This window comes from Eleutherodactylus coqui, chromosome 5, assembly GCF_035609145.1.
Source record: "Eleutherodactylus coqui strain aEleCoq1 chromosome 5, aEleCoq1.hap1, whole genome shotgun sequence".
Taxonomy (NCBI): domain Eukaryota; kingdom Metazoa; phylum Chordata; class Amphibia; order Anura; family Eleutherodactylidae; genus Eleutherodactylus; species Eleutherodactylus coqui.
The window spans coordinates 264204390-264219040 of NC_089841.1; the positions used below are offsets into that span (position 1 = coordinate 264204390).

General features: G+C 48.9%; 1 protein-coding gene across 1 annotated transcript in view; it reads right to left on the reverse strand.

Annotated features, from left to right (window-relative positions):
- Positions 1-1267: 1267 nt before the first annotated feature.
- Positions 1268-14651, reverse strand: part of LOC136628589 (tetraspanin-33-like) — an 82682-nt gene continuing 69298 nt past the window's right edge. The window contains exon 8 of the mRNA XM_066604618.1: positions 1268-3459. Within this exon, the coding sequence (XP_066460715.1) occupies positions 3328-3459 (132 nt within the window). The 3' untranslated portion in view covers positions 1268-3327. The remainder of the gene's footprint in view (positions 3460-14651) is intronic.

Genomic DNA, 14651 nt, shown 5'->3' on the forward strand with positions numbered 1-14651 from the left:
GAGGAATTGGGCTAAGCAGCAGCACATGTGGAAAAAGACTTGGATATACTAATAGATCACAGAGTGAACATGAGTCAACAGTGTGATACAGCAGCAAAAAAGGCAAACACAATTCTGGGATGTATTAAAAGAAACATAGAGTCTAGATCACGCGAGGTAATTATCCCCCTCTAGTTTTCTTTAGGCCCATTGTCCACAGGATGATTTGATTTGCAGAACCCGCGCAGAAGAACCACAAATCAAACCACCCATAGGGATGCATTAGCATCCGCAAAACATCTCAAAGAATGCAGATGTGATTTTTCTTTTTCCCGGCGTCCGGATCCCACGCGCGGGAGAAAAATCGCAGCGTGCTCCATTTTCGGCAGATTCCTACACGGACGGCTTCCATTGAAGTCAATGGAAGTCATCCAATCCACAGCACACCCACAGCTGACACTGTAGATGTGCCGCGGATCCGTGGGAAAGCAGGAGATTCATTTAAAAAAACATGCACTGCGCTTTTTACGGCGTGTCCAGACACATCTGCCGTGCAAAAGAAAGAAGATCCAGCCGCACTGGAGGAGACCCGTGTTGGCTCTGGAGAGGTGAGAAAGTGTTCCATGGCCATGGTCACAGGCGGATTCTGTGCAGAATTCTGCACTCAGAATCTGTGCGTGGCATGGACATTTGGCCTAAGTCAGACCTCATCTGGAATAGTGTGTCAAGTTCTGGGCACCCCAATTTAAAAAAGACAGAAAAACTGGAGCAAGTTCAGAGAAGATCACTAGGATGGTGAGTCATCTGCAAACCATGTCCTATGAGGAACAGTTAAAGGATCTGGGAATGTTTAGCTTGCAAAAAAGAAGGCTAAGAGAAGACTTAATAGCGGTCTACAAATATCTGAAGGACTGTCACAGTGCAGAGGGATCAGCCCTATTCTCATCTGCACAAGGAAAGAAGAAGCAATGGGATGAAACTGAAACAGAGGAGACACATCAGATATTAGACAGTGAGGGTGATCAATGAGTGGAACAGGTTACCATGGGAAGTGGTGAGTTCTCCTGCAATGGAAGCGTTCAAACAAAGGCTGGACAAATATCTGTCTGGGATGATTTAGTGATCCTGCACTGAGTAGGGGGTTGGACCCAATGACACTGGAGGTCCCTACCAACTCTACCATTGTATGATTCTATGTGATCTAAATTAATGGATACATTCAGAATGACTTATTGGGGATCACGAAATGTTATCAAGTAAACTGACACACAATAAAAACACCATAGACCAGAGTAGAAATTTTTTTTATATTTTAAACCTTCAGCTGAAAGAATTAAGGAATAATAGAAAGAATGTGTGTATATTCAGTATCACAAATGAATGCAAAAATTTGTACAAATGAAGAATTTACATAACTCAACTTACCCCTGATGTGAGCAACACCAACACATACCCCAGCACCTACACATACCCCAACACCTGCTTCACATATATTTTGTCAGGAGGTATAATGCATATAATTCAAATAGTTACATAATATAGACAGGGAACGCATGACCTTTACTGATTCATTCTCAACAATAAAACCTTTTGTTCACACACACCAATATGGCATATGGATATCACAGAAAGGCAGTCCCCTTCCAGGAACTCCCTGTATAGCCCAGCGCAGTCAGCCACTAACAAAAAACACCTCCTGCTCCTGCTCTGGTGGGCCTGACATCTCCTTGCATTAGATCAGGGGTGGAATTTTCACAGAGGGCTACATTAGTCTTATGGTTACCTTCATAGTGGTTCCAGTAATATTAGTGGCCTTCGCATAGTGACCACAATAGTCACTCCAGTAGTAATAGTGACCCCCCCCTAGTGACCCCAATAATAATAGTGACACCCATAGTGGCCCCAGTAGTAATAGTGACCCCCCTAGAGACTCCAGTAATAGTGGCCCCTGTAATAGTGAACCCCCATAGTGGTGCCAGTAATAAGTGTCCCAATATATTGGTGTTCCAAGTAGTAATAGTATCCCCTATACTGGCCCTAGTAGTAATAAGTGGCCCCCATAGTAGTCTCAGTAGTAATAGTGACTCCTATAGTTTCCCTAGTAGTAAGTATCCCCTATATTGGTGGCCCAAAAATATTAGTGCCCCCCATGGTGGGTGCAGTAGTAATAGTGTCCCCATATTGGCCTTAGTAGTAAGAGTGACACCCATAGTAGTCCCAGTAGTTATAGCAACCCCAGTATTGGCCTTTGGCTGGCTATCATCCCTACAGACATTCTACTCACTCAGCCTGCAGCTCTGATCTGGAGGTGGCAGTCGCTTCTCAGTCTGTGACCACTGAACTCTTTCCCCACTGCGTACAGGACGGAACACGCAGACACTAGAGGAAAGAGGTCAGCAGTCAGACTCTGCACTGCAACCAACGGACCAGACCGGACCACCACATAAATTGAAGTGGCGTGCCGAATTCATCCTGTGGGCCTTGTGTTTTACACATGTGCATTAGATAGTCATCCATTCATTAGAATAACGGACACGCAATACCGCATCTCCCATGCATTTCACACAAAATTCTGCATTGCAGATCACTGGGGTAGCAATCTTCACACAAGGTGTAAACATGAGACAACCTCTTTAAGATTTTACCTCCTTAGCAGTTCTATACACAGTATTCTGCTAACTCACTAGGATATCATCCTAAGCAATTTGCTTAGATAATTTTTAAAATGACCACAAAAGACATTTTTTATGTTTACAGTAGTATAAGTATGTTTACTATTCTTCACAGTAATAGACACAAGTATTAGTCAAATATTTTTTCGAGCAACATTTTTGTAAAGTGTGTGAACCTTCAATTATATTTTTGAAATTTCTATTAATGACAATTCTCTCCTACATATCCATTATCCAATAGTTTCCCTATTACTCAATAAATTCTTGCTGTTAAAGGGGTATTCTGGGCTAGTTTAACTGATGACCTATCCTTTTGGATAGGTCATCAGTAGTTGATGGATGGGGTCCGGCGTTCAGGATCAGCTGTTAGTGCAGCCAGCCAGCCATCGCCATTAGAGCTCAATGGGAGTGCTGTGCTGCTATTCTACTTCCTGCTTCTCTCATGGTCAGGACTAGATGTTACATCCTGACCATGAGAGAAGCAGAATGTCGAAAAGTTGGTGTAAAGAGGTATATTAGAGAACACAATTCCTAATATATAAATAAATAGGTACCCACAAATGTCCCTCATACTAAACAATTGCTTATGAATTGTCATAAAGGAAAATATTTTCAAATATCTCTGGTTTATAAAGTGCGAATTGCAGCAGCTCAGTTCCAAACATAAATATGTTCTTCAATATGAAGTTTGTTGAACAAGGTCTTCTTCCGAGTCTGGCCTGGTTCTCACCACAACATGGCTTTTCCGCCTCTCCGTTATGAAATTGATTTGATAGATAAGGACTACAGCCAAACAGATCACAACAACCTGAAAAGACATAATATGGAAGCTAATTACATACATAATACAAATGTAGTGTCACAGAGGCTGTAATACCCCATTTCACTTCCACTTACTGTGTGTATGGCTGGAGGCCTAGTCCTTGTCACGGTGTTGCCAAGTGGTAACCAAAGGGGAATTGTTGTAGGGATGTGTGTATATATATATATATATCACGTCGTGACGCCAGTGTTCCCACAGCGTTATTCTATACGATGGAGCAATAAACACAGAGGCTTGTGTATCGTACCTCGGGAATGGTTGAGACCCGGTAAACCTTTACTTGGATAAACTTTGCAAAACAAGTAGTTACAGGTACAATACACTTGCATAAAATTACAGGCAGAAACTGAGAGGTTGAGAGGAAACACAGGAACAATACAGCCCTATAGTCCATGTTTTCTAAATGTCACCGATCCTGGAAATTGGGTATATTCCGGAGGAGGTAAAAGGTAGGGGTCTCTCCACATACACTCTGGCAGGCAATTACTAAAGAAAAGTTTAGCCTAGATCAGTGATGGCGAACCTTTTAGAGACCGAGTGCCCAAACTGCAACCTAAAACCCACTTATTTATCGCAAAGTGCCAACACGTCAGGGGGCGGGGCTTATCACAACGTATGATTTTACCCCCGTCGTTCTAAAAAGGACAGGGCCGCTTCAAAATAGACAGCGTGCAGATTTTGACTGCTTTTTGGATGCAGAAATACTGCAGAATGTCCTCAGGGGAAATTTCTGTGGAAAATTCTGCAGCATTTCCGCATCCAAAAAGTAGTCAAAATCTGCACGCTGTCTATTTTGAAGCGGCCCTGCCCATGTCCGCCACATGTAAACATTCCCCACCACACAGCAGCCCCAGCGGTAATAGTGACACCCCCCCAGCAGCCCCAGCGGTAATAGTGACCTCCACCGCACAGCGGCCCTTAGCGGTAATAGTGACCCCCCCCAGAGTGATAATAGTGACCCCCCACCACACAGCAGCCTTAGCAGTAATAGTGACCCCCACCCCCAGCGGTAATAGTGACACCCCCCAGCACCCCCAGCGATAATAGTGACCCCCACCCAGCAATAATAGTAACTCCCACCCCACAGCGGCTCCAGCGGTGATAGTGACCCCCACCCCACAGTGGCTCCAGCGGTGATAGTGACCCCCACCCCACAGCGGCCCTAGCGGTAATCGTGTCCCCCACCCCACAGCGATAATAGTGACCCCCCCAGCGGCCCCCAGTGCATTAGGGACACCCCCCAGTGGCCCCCAGTGTATTAGGGACACCCCCCAGCGGCCCCCCAAGTGCATTAGAGACGCCCCCCAGTGCAGTAGTGACACCCCCCCCAGCGGCCCCCCAGTACATTAGGGACACCCCCTAGCGGCCCCCCAGTGAATTAGGGACACCCCCCCAGCGGCCCCCCCAGTGCATTAGTGACACCCTCCCAGCGGCCCCCCCGTGCATTAGTGACACCCTCCCAGCGGCCCCCCGTGCATTAGTGACACCCCACAGTGCGCCTCCCGAGACCCACATACTTACCCCCCCCCTCCTGTAAGCTCAGCTCCTCTTCTGGTCAGCGATGGTCCCGGCCTGCATATTAACTTTTTCTTCCCCACTTCTGCCTCAATAGGTAATTCCCAGCAACCTGATTGGTTTTTTGGTGAATCAGCCAAACCAAGCAACCAATCAGGTTGCTGGGAATTGCTGATTGCTGCAGAAGTGGGGAAGAAAGTGTTAATATGCTCCCGGCACACATTCTGACACACACACTGCTGGACACCGCCCCCTCCCGGCGGAACCAAGTAGTAGGAGACGTCGGGGTAGGGGGGAGGGGGATTCCAGCTGCAGACTGAAGTCAGTGTGTGCCGGGATCAGCGCGGCTAGCAGTGCCGTTTGTGAATGCCGGCAGGGGAGCCGCGGCCCCTGCTGGTATTCACAAGTGGTGAGCGGCCGATGTGGAGCGTGCCAGCAGGGAAGGCTCTGCGTGCCGCCTCTGGCACGCGTGTCATAGGTTCGCCACCACTGGCCTAGATGCACCCCGCACAACATTCACGTGGGTGTCACAATTACGTACCTCTGTGTGGTGATCCCATTGGAGGACGGCCACACAGGAAAAATATTGCCTGTAGTGTGAACGGGTACCTGTTTTAGTGGACTGGGATGTGTTACGCTCTCTGGAAGGGACTCACTCCTCTCACATCTACTCTCCATACGCTACGGGATGTCATTCTTCCTTTTCACCAACATGGGCGCTGATAGTGCTTCCATGCAGCTCTGTGTTAGCACTCAAGATGAAGACAGAACCAAACCCTTTCCCACTCTCAGACGCTCACTTTTATAACCTCACTTGTACCACATGACATAGTAAGATAGATACATTCAGTATGCAGCAAAGCTGATAGGCAATGATTTTATGGGAGTTAACCCTTCAGACGCTGCAGCTGTGCAACACATACAGAAATATTACATGACAGATTTGCTCAGTGCATAAACATAAGACAAAACATGTATGACAATTATGGAGGGGTTCAGAATGATGTTCTGGGACCTACACAAAGAAGGGTCATTTGTACTACTGCTTACACACAATGTGCTGTGAGATACTCTTGTGCAAAAAAAGATAAAGGTATTCTAGAGGTGATACCGTTATTAGCTAACCAAAACGCTCATCTATGCAAGTCTTCGGAGCCCGAGGCCTGATGAAGGGGCCTCTGTGCTCCAAAAGCTTATGTTTTCTGGTTATCCAATAAATGTCTCACCTCCATGATACTTTTGTCTTTTTTATCAAGAGTATTTAATACCACATTATTGTTTCTGGGTAACACGGTACCACACTATTTTTGCTGTACATCATGCTTATACACACATTACTGATAGAATGTAGTGAAAGAGATTGGAAATGGTCACAGGTCCTAAACCAGCAGAGGCGGACAGCAGCCGTGTTCTTAGAGAACCTGTGATGATGTCACCATCATGTGATCAATGTAGATAGAGAAGATGGCAGCATCCGTGGTGCAATTAAAGATTGCTTTTAATTCCTCCAAACGATAAAACAACGTTTCGACCTTTACAAGGTCTTTTTTAAGTATAAAAATAACACCCATATGCAACATTTAAATACAAACAACATTTGGTTCCCGCATCAATCATAATGATGGTGACACCCACTATAAAATATACACAGATATTCCTTGTTAGTAATTATTGACCACATTATTACACTTTCTTCCCACTGCGGTCATCATGGCAATCTCCCGCTGTGGGCATCAGAGATGAGCGAACGTACTCGTCCGAGCTTGATAGTCGTTCGAGTATTAGCGTGTTCGAGATGCTCGTTATTCGAAACGAGCACCACGCGATGTTCGAGTTACATTCACTTTCATCTCTGAGACGTTAGCGCGCTTTTCTGGCCAATAGAAAGACAGGGAAGGCATTACAACTTCCCCCTGTGACGTTCAAGCCCTATACCACCCCCCTGCAGTGAGTGGCTGGCGAGATCAGGTGTCACCCGAGTATATAAATCGGCCCCTCCCGCGGCTCGCCACAGATGCATTCTGACAGTTCAGGGAAAGTGTTGTCTTGCTGGAGTTGCTATAGGGAGAGTGTTAGGAGTTATTTTAGGCTTCAAGAACCCCAACGGTCCTTCTTAGGGCCACATCTAACCGTGTGCAGTAGTGTGGAGGCTGCTTTTTGCAGTGTTGCACTTTTTTTTTTTTTTTGTATTTCGGCCGTGCAGAGCATTGCGTCCTGCAGTAATTTTACCTTGTCCAGGGCCAGTAGTGGTGATGCAGGGACAGAAGACATATTTAGTGTATATAGGCAGTGGGCCTTTCCAAAAACATTTGGGAAAAAAAATCTATTTGGGCTGCCTGTGACCGTCCTCAGTGTACTGGGTCTCTGCTGGGGGTAGTTGTCCTAATTCATACGCAGCCAGCTAAGTGTTACAGCAGGCTTGCGCAAAATTCTTTCCTGGCTCTGTGTTGCCTGTTACATCACCGCTGTATTCCTGTCCACAGTGAAACAGTCTGCAGTAATTTTACATTGTCCAGGGCCAGTTGTGGTGAGACAGGGACAGAAGACATATTTAGTGTATATTGGCAGTGGGCCTTTCCAAAAACATTTGGGGAAAAAAATCTATTTGGGCTGCCTGTGACCGTCCTCAGTGTACTGGGTCTCTGCTGGGGGTAGTTGTCCTAATTCATACGCAGCCAGCTAAGTGTTACAGCAGGCTTGCGCAAAATTCTTTCCTGGCTCTGCTGTGCGTTCCGTAAGCGAAGTCAGCCTCCAACCACAGGCCAATAAGCGGCACATTTAATTACAGCGTTCTGTTTCTGCACTACTGGTAATACACCATGCTGAGGGGTAGGGGTAGGCCTAGAGGACGTGGACGCGGCCGAGGACGCGGAGGCCCAAGTCAGGGTGTGGGCACAGGCCGAGCTCCTGATCCAGGTGTATCGCAGCCGACTGCTGCGGGATTAGGAGAGAGGCACGTTTCTGGCGTCCCCACATTCATCTCACAATTAATGGGTCCACGCGGTAGACCTTTATTAGAAAATGAGCAGTGTGAGCAGGTCCTGTCGTGGGTGGCAGAAAGTGCATCCAGCAATCTATCGACCACCCAGACTTCTGCGCCGTCCACTGCTGCAACTCTGAATCCTCTGGCTGCTGCTCCTCCTTCCTCCCAGCCTCCTCACTCCATTACAATGACACATTCTGAGGAGCAGGCAGACTCCCAGGAACTGTTCTCGGGCCCCTGCCCAGAATGGGCAGCAATGGTTCCGAATCCTCTCCCACTGGAGGAGTTTGTCGTGACCGATGCCCAACCTTTGGAAAGTTCCCGGGGTCCGGGAGATGAGGCTGGGGACTTCCGGCAACTGTCTCGAGAGCTTTCAGTGGGTGAGGAGGACGATGACGATGAGACACAGTTGTCTATCAGTGAGGTAGTAGTAAGGGCAGTAAGTCCGAGGGAGGAGTGCACAGAGGATTCGGAGGAAGAGCAGCAGGACGATGAGGTGACTGACCCCACCTGGTTTGCTACGCCTACTGAGGACAGGTCTTCAGAGGGGGAGGCAAGGGCAGCAGCAGGGCAGGTTGGAAGAGGCAGTGCGGTGGCCAGGGGTAGAGGCAGGGCCAGACCGAATAATCCACCAACTGTTTCCCCAAGCGCCCCCTCGCGCCATGCCACCCTGCAGAGGCCGAGGTGCTCAAAGGTCTGGCAGTTTTTCACTGAGAGTGCAGACGACCGACGAACAGTGGTGTGCAACCTGTGTCGCGCCAAGATCATCCGGGGAGCCACCACCACCAGCCTCACCACCACCAGCATGCGCAGACATATGATGGCCAAGCACCCCACAAGGTGGGACGAAGGCCATTCACCGCCTCCGGTTTGCACCGCTGCCTCTCCCCCTGCGCCCCAACCTGCCACTGAGATCCAACCCCCCTCTCAGGACACAGGCACTACCATCTCCTGGCCTGCACCCACACTCTCACCTCCGCTGTCCTCGGCCCCATCCACCAATGTCTGTCAGCGCACCGTCCAGCCGTCACTAGCGCAAGTGTTAGAGCGCAAGCGCAAGTACGCCGCCACGCACCCGCACGCTCAAGCGTTAAACGTGCACATAGCCTGGAGAGGCTGCCGTATAGGGTTGTGGAAACGGAGGCTTTCAAAGGTATGATGGCGGCGGCGGCCCCGCGCTACTCAGTTCCTAGACGCCACTACTTTTCCCGATGTGCCGTCCCAGCCCTGCACGAACACATCTCCCGCAACATTGTACGCGCCCTAACCAACGCAGTTACTGCCAAGGTCCACTTAACAACGGACACGTGGACAAGCACAGGCGGGCAGGGCCACTATATCTCCCTGACGGCACATTGGGTGAATTTAGTGGAGGCTGGGACAGAGTCAGAGCCTGGGACCGCTCACGTCCTACCCACCCCCAGAATTGCGGGCCCCAGCTCGGTTGTGGTATCTGCGGCGGTGTATGCTTCCTCCACTAAACCACCCTCCTCCTCCTCCTCCGCAACCTCTGTCTCGCAAACAAGATGTGTCAGCAGCAGCACATCAGCAGCAGTCGGTGTCGCGCGGCGTGGCAGCACAGCGGTGGGCAAGCGTCAGCAGGCCATGCTGAAACTACTCAGCTTAGGAGATAAGAGGCCCACGGCCCACGAACTGCTGCAGGGTCTGACAGAGCAGACCGACAGCTGGCTTGCGCCGCTGAGCCTCCAACCGGGCATGGTCGTGTGTGACAACGGCCGTAACCTGGTGGCGGCTCTGCAGCTCGGCAGCCTCACGCACGTGCCATGCCTGGCCCACGTCTTTAATTTGGTGGTTCAGCGCTTTCTGAAAAGCTACCCACGTTTGTCAGACCTGCTCGGAAAGGTGCGCCGGCTTTGCGCACATTTCCGCAAGTCCCACACGGACGCTGCCACCCTGCGCACCCTGCAACATCGGTTTAATCTGCCAGTGCACCGACTGCTGTGCGACGTGCCCACACGGTGGAACTCTACGCTCCACATGTTGGCCAGGCTCTATGAGCAGCGTAGAGCTATAGTGGAATACCAACTCCAACATGGGCGGTGCAGTGGGAGTCAGCCTCCTCAATTCTTTACAGAAGAGTGGGCCTGGTTGGCAGACATCTGCCAGGTCCTTGGAAAGTTTGAGGAGTCTACCCAGATGGTGAGCGGGGATGCTGCAATCATTAGCGTCACCATTCCTCTGCTATGCCTCTTGAGAAGTTCCCTGCAAAGCATAAAGGCAGACACTTTGCGCTCGGAAACAGAGCAGGGGGAAGACAGTATGTCGCTGGATAGTCAGAGCACCCTCCTGTCTATATCTCAGCGCGTTGAGGAGGAGGAGAAGGAGCATGAGGAGGATGAGGAGGAGGGGGAAGAGACAGCTTGGCCCACTGCTGAGGGTACCCATGCTGCTTGCCTGTCATCCTTTCAGCGTGTATGGCCTGAGGAGGAGGATCCTGAAAGTGATCTTCCTAGTGAGGACAGCCATGTGTTGCGTACAGGTACCCTGGCACACATGGCGGACTTCATGTTAGGATGCCTTTCTCGTGACCCTCGCGTTACACGCATTCTGGCCACTACGGATTACTGGGTGTACACACTGCTCGACCCACGGTATAAGGAGAACCTTTCCACTCTGATACCCGAAGAGGAAAGGGGTTCGAGAGTGATGCTATACCACAGGACCCTGGCGGACAAGCTCATGGTAAAATTCCCATCCGACAGCGCTAGTGGCAGAAGGCACAGTTCCGAGGGCCAGGTAGCAGGGGAGGCGCGGAGATCAGGCAGCATGTACAGCACAGGCAGGGGAACACTCTCTAAGGCCTTTGACAGCTTTCTGGCTCCCCAGCAAGACTGTGTCACCGCTCCCCAGTCAAGGCTGAGTCGGCGGGAGCACTGTAAAAGGATGGTGAGGGAGTATGTAGCCGATCGCACGACCGTCCTGTGTGTCGCCTCTGCCCCCTACAACTACTGGGTGTCGAAGCTGGACACATGGCCTGAACTCGCGCTGTATGCCCTGGAGGTGCTTGCTTGTCCTGCGGCTAGCGTCTTGTCAGAGAGGGTGTTTAGTGCGGCTGGGGGAATCATCACAGATAAGCGTACCCGCCTGTCAACCGACAGTGCCGACAGGCTAACACTCATCAAGATGAACAAAGCCTGGATTTCCCCAGACTTCTCTTCTCCACCAGCGGACAGCAGCGATACCTAAGCAATACATAGGCTGCACCCGCGGATGGAAGCATCGTTCTCTATCACCATCCAAAACGGGGACATTTTTGCTTCATCAATCTGTGTATAATATTCATCCTCCTCCTGCTCCTCCTCCTGAAACCTCACGTAATCACGCCGAATGGGCAATTTTTCTTAGGCCCACAAGGCTCAGTCATATAACTTTTGTAAACAATGTTTATACGTTTCAATTCTCATTAAAGCGTTGAAACTTGCACCTGAACCAAATTTTATTTTAACTGGGCTGCCTCCAGGCCTAGTTACAAATTAAGCCACATTAACCAAAGCGATTAATGGGTTTCACCTGCCTTCTTGGTTGGGCATGGGCAATTTTTCTAAGGAACATTAGTACTGTTGGTACACCAATTTTTTGGGGCCCTCGCCTACAGTGTAATCCAATAAATTTTTTGCCCACCTGCATTAAAGCTGACGTTAACTCAGCTGTGCTGGGCACTGCAATGGGATATATTTATGTACCACCGGTGGGTTCCAGGGAGCCACCCATGCTGTCGGTCCACACGGAGTTGTAACTGCATGTGTCCACTTCTAAAGAAGTCTGACTGGGGCATGCAGTGTGGGCCGAAGCCCACCTGCATTAAACATGACATTACCTCAGCTGTGATGGGCAATGCAATGGGATATATTTATGTGCCGCCGGTGGCTTCCTGGCACCCACCCATGCTGTCAGTCCACAGGGACTTCACAATAGGGAGTTGTACCTGCCTGTGTCTATGAATTAAAAACCCCGGTCAGGTTGGGGCATGCAGTGTAGGCCGAAGCCCACCTGCATTTAATCTGACGTTAGCTCTGCTGTCCAGGGCACTGCAATGGGATACATTTATGTACAGCCGGTGGGTTCCAGGGAGCCACCCATGCTGTGGGTGCACACGGAATTCCCATTGCGGAGTTGTATCTGCCTGTGACTATTTATAAAAAACCACGGTCTGACTGGGGCATGCAGACACCTTGACAGAATGAATAGTGTGTGGCACATAGGTTTCCCATTGCTATGCCCACGTGTGCAGCTCCTGATGGCGGTGGCACAGGATTATATTTCTCACTGTTTCTGTACAGCATTGTGGGCTATCGTCCTGCCCCTTTTAAAGAGGGTCGCTGCCTAGCCGTGCCAACCCTCTGCAGTGTGTGCCTGCGGTTCCTCCTCATGGCAGATGCACTTATAAATAGACATGAGGGTGGCGTGGCATGAGGGCAGCTGAAAGCTGGGCAGGGACACTTTGGTGTGTGCTGTGGACACTGGGTCGTGCGGGGGGGGGGGGGGGGGCAGCATGTAACCCAGGAGAAGTGGCAACGGAGTGTCATGCAGGCAGTGATTGTGCTTTGTTGGAGGTAGTGTGGTGCTTAGCTAAGGTATGCAAATGTAAAAATTGTTGGGAGGGGGGGGCACTCTTGCCGCTATTGTGGCTTAATAGTGGGACCTGGGAACTTGAGATGCAGCCCAACATGTAGCCCCTCGCCTGCCCTATCCATTGCTGTGTCGTTCCCATCACTTTCTTGAATTGCCCAGATATACAAAAATGCTCGGGTCGCCCATTGACTTCAATGGGGTTCGTTATTCGAAACGAACCCTCGAGCATCGCTAAATTTTCGTCCCGAGTAACGAGCACCCGAGCATTTTGGTGTTCGCTCATCTCTAGTGGGCATCTGTCAGCGCGTCCAAATCTTGTTACTGCGCATGCGCTACAACCCATCATCCATTGCGCTCCACCGGAACTCAGCGGCATCTCCGTCTTCTTGCAGAGATCCATTGCGCATGCCCCAGATCTCACGGGACTAGCTATCGTTACCATAGATATCTACAGCGCATCACCACGCTTGTGCAGTACTCATGCAGACCGCACAAGCTCCATCTTGTATTCTGGCAGAACAAGTCTATATAACAGGACTATCCAACGCAATTCTTTTTTCTTAAGAGCCTTCTCCCTATCACCACCTCTTATTGGTCTCTTATTTTGGTCTCCAGAAAAGACGATGGTTTTGAAACAGATTTGTTAGTTAAACAGACAGATCGCAATAATTTATTGGAATACGGGAGTTATCATCCCCGAATCTCCATTGACTCTCTCCCTTGAAGCCAATTCTTGAGGGTAAAACAGATCATGAGCGACAGCAAAGTGGATGAAAGATTGACACAGATGTGTAGAAAGTTCTTGGATAGGGGCTACCCTGAGGCAATGGTTAAAAATGCTGCCTTGAGGGCTAAACAAATGAACAAGGAAATGCTCCTTCTGGCAAAATGTAAAGATGAGACTCTTAAGCGAATACTGTTTGTGTCAACCTATTGTCCAGCAAGTAGATGTATTTCAAAGATTTTGAAGACCCATTGGCCAATTTTGCAGTTGACAAATAATGTGGAGGAATTTTGTAATCAACCGATTATGTCGGATAGGCAGTGTCACAGTTTACGGGACAAACTGGTACATTCACTGTTTGATAAAGGAGAGAGCCTAAAACAGAAAACATTTCTTCCCCGCAAGATGGGCAGCTATCCGTCTTTGGGCTGCTCATGCTGCGAGAACTTATTGAAGGGAGACAAATTCCATCACTCACAGACAGGTGCTGCTTTTTGGATCAAAGATCGTTATACCTGCTCCTCATCTCATGTAATATATTTAATAGCGTGTCCATGTGGATTACAATATGTGGGCGAGACAACCATGGAGGTGAGGAGCACGATAAATAAACCCTAAAGCAGCATCCGAACAAAGAGTTTAGATCTACCGATACCACGGCATTTTCATGAGAAGAGACATACAATTAGTCAATTCAAATTTCGGGTGATTGATGGAGTTCCTCCTTCAATAAGAGGTTGTGATTGGGAGAAGGCTCTTAAGAAAAAAGAATTGTGTTGGATATTCCTGTTAGATAGTCATGAATAGTATTTCCCTGGAAAAAATTTTCTTTATGTATATATTTTTATTTTATTCAGTAATTTTTTAAAACTTATTTATGTAATTTTTTTTTTTACTATCTATATCACCCATGATGTCATATAAGACCTCTGGGGGACATTTACATGTTTTTTTTTCTTATTTGACACTTTTCCACTGTAGCTGGGGCATCACTGGCAGAGCTGATTAGGGTCTGCTAGGACACTGCAGCTCTGCTGTGCCAGGGGATCCTGGCGGTCATGTGACCGCTAGCTAGTGTAGTGGTTCCAAAATAGCGCTTATTGAGCACTATGTACTCAGGAAAGGAGAAGGCAGAAGCGGTTAAAAAACACTTCTCCTTCCGGTTCTCAGCTGTGACTTAAGGCCCATTTACACACAACGATTATCGCTCAAAATTACCTCAAAAGCCATCATTTTATCAATAATCGTTGTTTGTCAATGCTTCCATCTTTCACTATTTGGCTGAACAATGATTTTTAGCATAAAATTCATCCTTCAGCTGGAGAGAAGATAACACTGACCACTTGCTGTGTTTGCTGTCTA